At 41.3% G+C, this 3,275-nt stretch overlaps 1 protein-coding gene across 1 annotated transcript; it reads right to left on the bottom strand.

Annotated features, from left to right (window-relative positions):
- Positions 1-50: 50 nt before the first annotated feature.
- LOC101863880 (tetratricopeptide repeat protein 28-like) lies at positions 51-3,269 on the bottom strand (the record flags this gene model as incomplete). The annotated part of the gene is made up of 4 exons (XM_013091210.1): positions 3,175-3,269; positions 1,752-1,918; positions 940-1,152; positions 51-198 (listed from the first exon to the last, which is right to left on the bottom strand). Coding segments are annotated over exons 2-4 (503 nt in total), but the record flags the coding sequence as incomplete, so codon positions are not given.
- Between the last annotated feature and the right edge of the window lie 6 nt (positions 3,270-3,275).

The raw sequence follows: 3,275 nt of genomic DNA, 5'->3' as shown, positions 1-3,275 counted from the left end.
ATAATAATAATAATAATAATATATGTGTATTCAATACACAAAAAACTGACCTATCATCAGCCTTGATGGCTTGCACGGCTGCCTGCAGAGCCTCGGACAAGAAGGCTCCGTTCTGCAGGGTCTGGTAGAAGTGGAAATAAAACTTTCCCAGCAGGTCGTCGGGCAGGGGCCAGTGGCTGACCAGGACGCACTGACAGCCTGTGGGTGGGCGAGTAGAGGAGGGGGGAGGAGGGTTGAGAGAACGCGGAGGAGGGGAAAGGAGAGGCGAGGGGTGGGGGGAAGAAAGAGAATGGGGAGGAGTACAGGGAAGAGGACAGGGGGGAGGAAGGGGAGTAGGACGGGGAAGAGGAGGGGGGAGGAGGAGGGAGAGGAGGAGGGGGAGTACAGTAGGGAGGAGGAGGGGGAAGGAGGAGGAGGAGGAGGATGGGAGGTGGAGGGAAGTACCATGGGGAGGGGAGGAGAAGGGGGAGAATGATGGGGAGGAGGAGGGGAGGGGGAGGAGGGGAGTACGGTGGGAAGGAGGAGGGGGAGATGGACAGAAGAAGGAGGGAAGGAGGAAGGGGAAGAGTAGAGAGGAAGAAGCAGGTGTTACAGGTTAGACTGCAACAAAACTAAGAAAAATGAGACTTATTCTCTTATAAAAATGTATGAATGAAATGTTACTTCATCATGATTAATATCAAAGGATACAGTGCATTTTGCAATGAACAAAAATTCTCACAACAATTCTTATTATACAGGGTGATATAAAAAAAACCGAACCGATTTTATGAAGCACTGCTTCAGTTCTCAAACATCGTTATGGAATGAGTCAGTGACCATTTGAAAGAGGAGTTATCTAAATTTTGTATAGCTCTGCCCAAGCAATGGAATGCTCTCTGTGCTTGGCCTGCTAGATACTAAGGCTTAAAAGGCTTGTAATATGTAACCGGTTCCCACCTGCAGAGAGAAAAGCACTGGCCAGCTTGTAGACACATTCCTGCTCATGGCGCGCTGCGGAGAGACCGCAGGAGGACAACACCACCAGCTTGGCACACATGCTTGTGTTGAGCAGGTCCGCCACGGTGACCAGGTGAGAGCTATCTTCTGCTTGGTCGTCTACAGGGTCAGGGGTCACCAGCAGGATACCTTCTCTCAGGCACGCCCATGTGGCTGAAGTGTAAATTTTAAATATTTTGTCTAAGTTCTAGAACCTTGGTAATACCATATAAGTTGTACTGATTCTTAAAGTGTTATACTCCCATCAAAGAATTGTAGACCAGTTAGGGGGCAGACTGCTTTGACTCTTCCAGTATTGGAAAATCCAGGCTGAGTGGAACATAAAAAGACCACAGTGTAGACTGACAACAAACTCAAGAAACATTGAAACTGTAGTGGTGAGCTGAACCCCAGACACTTGCACTTCAGCCTTGCATCCTACATGTAAATGACTTGACCTTGACCCTCAATGATTTATTTATAGAGGCACCAGCCATCCATGTCCAGGTGCTGTTTTAGCCTCATGTAAATGACTTATTGTATCTTAACAGACAATTATTTTAAAACAGTAAACGTGATACACCTTAGCCCAGCTGCAGACATAGAAGAAGTAGACTGCCCAAGTATTAAGCACCTCCCTCGCTTCAGATTTTATCTTCCTTGATGAGCTCCAAAAGAAAAAAATGGTCACTACTTAGGAATCAGGAGAGTGTAAGAGATGTGCCACTATTTCACTAGTGTGACATAAGACAAATGGCAAATGACAAACTCACCAATGTGCACTACCTCAGCCTTCTCCAAACGTTCCAGCAGAACATGGCGTGTGGCCTCCTCACTCATGACGGGAAATGAACCCAGACACTCCGCAACTATGACCAGCTCCTGCTGAGCACGGACCAGCTCAGCCTTTGGCATCCAGTCTTTCTCATGCACTGTGATGCTGGAAGAGCCAAAATATCAATGACAATCTCTAACCAACTACAAACTACTTGGTGGCCAAGAGAACTTTTTTGTATATAAAGTGCATTAAGCCAGAATTAGATTCACTGTAAAAAATATTGCACTTTTTAAAACTGGCAGTCCAGGACCTTTGGCATTAAGGTGAGGCTATTCTCTTTCCAAGCAAAAAATATATGTTTGATTCATATGCATCAAAAACACCTTCTCAGTTATCAACATTTTTCTGCTCTGAAAAATAACAGGTAGCCCAGTGATAGGTAAGGTCAATGCCGTCTTCTTCCTGAAAGATCTGAATAGTGTCAATTTGGGTATAAAGTATTTACAATCAATAGAAACTACAAACAAAATGATATCATATCAACCATTCTGCAATGGTATTCCTCAAATAAGAACATTGAAAAAGAAAGATTAACTGATTATGAAAATTTAAGAGCCCAAAGAGTCACAAGGATGACATTCTTGTACAAAGGTATCAGCAAGAAGTTCTTAGTAACTAATTGGACTTTTTATTTTCCATCACTGCACATCAGACATCTGCCTAACAAAGTGTGTTAGTTTCATTTATAAACTTCTCTCTCATTAGAGATAACATCTAAGTTCCTTATGTAACGGTTATAATGTAAACCCTTACTTTGATTTTGGTTTGGACTTTTTTCCTCTTTGATTATGAAATCTTGGGCTATTTTGTCTAGCAATCTAAAAGTACATTTTCCTCCTTCAGTTTGGGCTCTGAATAAAATCCATACTATTCAATCTGTGAGTCAAAAGGATCTGTTAGCAATGACTGAAATGTTTTGACTTTAGGCCATAGAATTTCTACAACTTCTTTGAATATGGACATGACTTTTTTGCACAAATCAAGTTTTTGTACACACACAAAAAAATTTTATCTCCATTTTTGGCATAAGTAACAAATTTCTAACACCTTCAAAACTTGTCTAAGATGGCCATCATTCTCAAGGAAAAAAGTGACAATCTTAGAATGATGGCCACCTTACACAGTGTCATCAAGATATTTTTAAAAAATACCACAGGAAGGAAATAGAAAATCGCCGTTAGTAATAATAAGAATAATAATTTGATGATGATTATGATAATAATAATAATAATAGTAGTAATAATTATAACAATAATAATATTAATAATAATAATAATAATAATAATAATAATAATAATAATAAATAGGGCTTTTTCGCTGTGCATACAGTACTTTTCAAACAAAGTTGAATATTTTACGGTTTAGTGATGTTGGGACAGCCAAAGACAAGGGCAGCCCGGGGGTCACTGATCTGCTGAAACTGAGTGACCACTTGGCTGGACGATGTGATGTCAAGTTC

The sequence above is a fragment of the Aplysia californica genome, unplaced genomic scaffold, assembly GCF_000002075.1.
Source record: "Aplysia californica isolate F4 #8 unplaced genomic scaffold, AplCal3.0 scaffold03195, whole genome shotgun sequence".
NCBI classification, from domain to species: Eukaryota; Metazoa; Mollusca; class Gastropoda; order Aplysiida; family Aplysiidae; genus Aplysia; species Aplysia californica.
The sequence above is the reverse complement of the archived record's forward strand: the minus strand, read 5'-3'. Positions and strand labels throughout refer to the sequence as shown.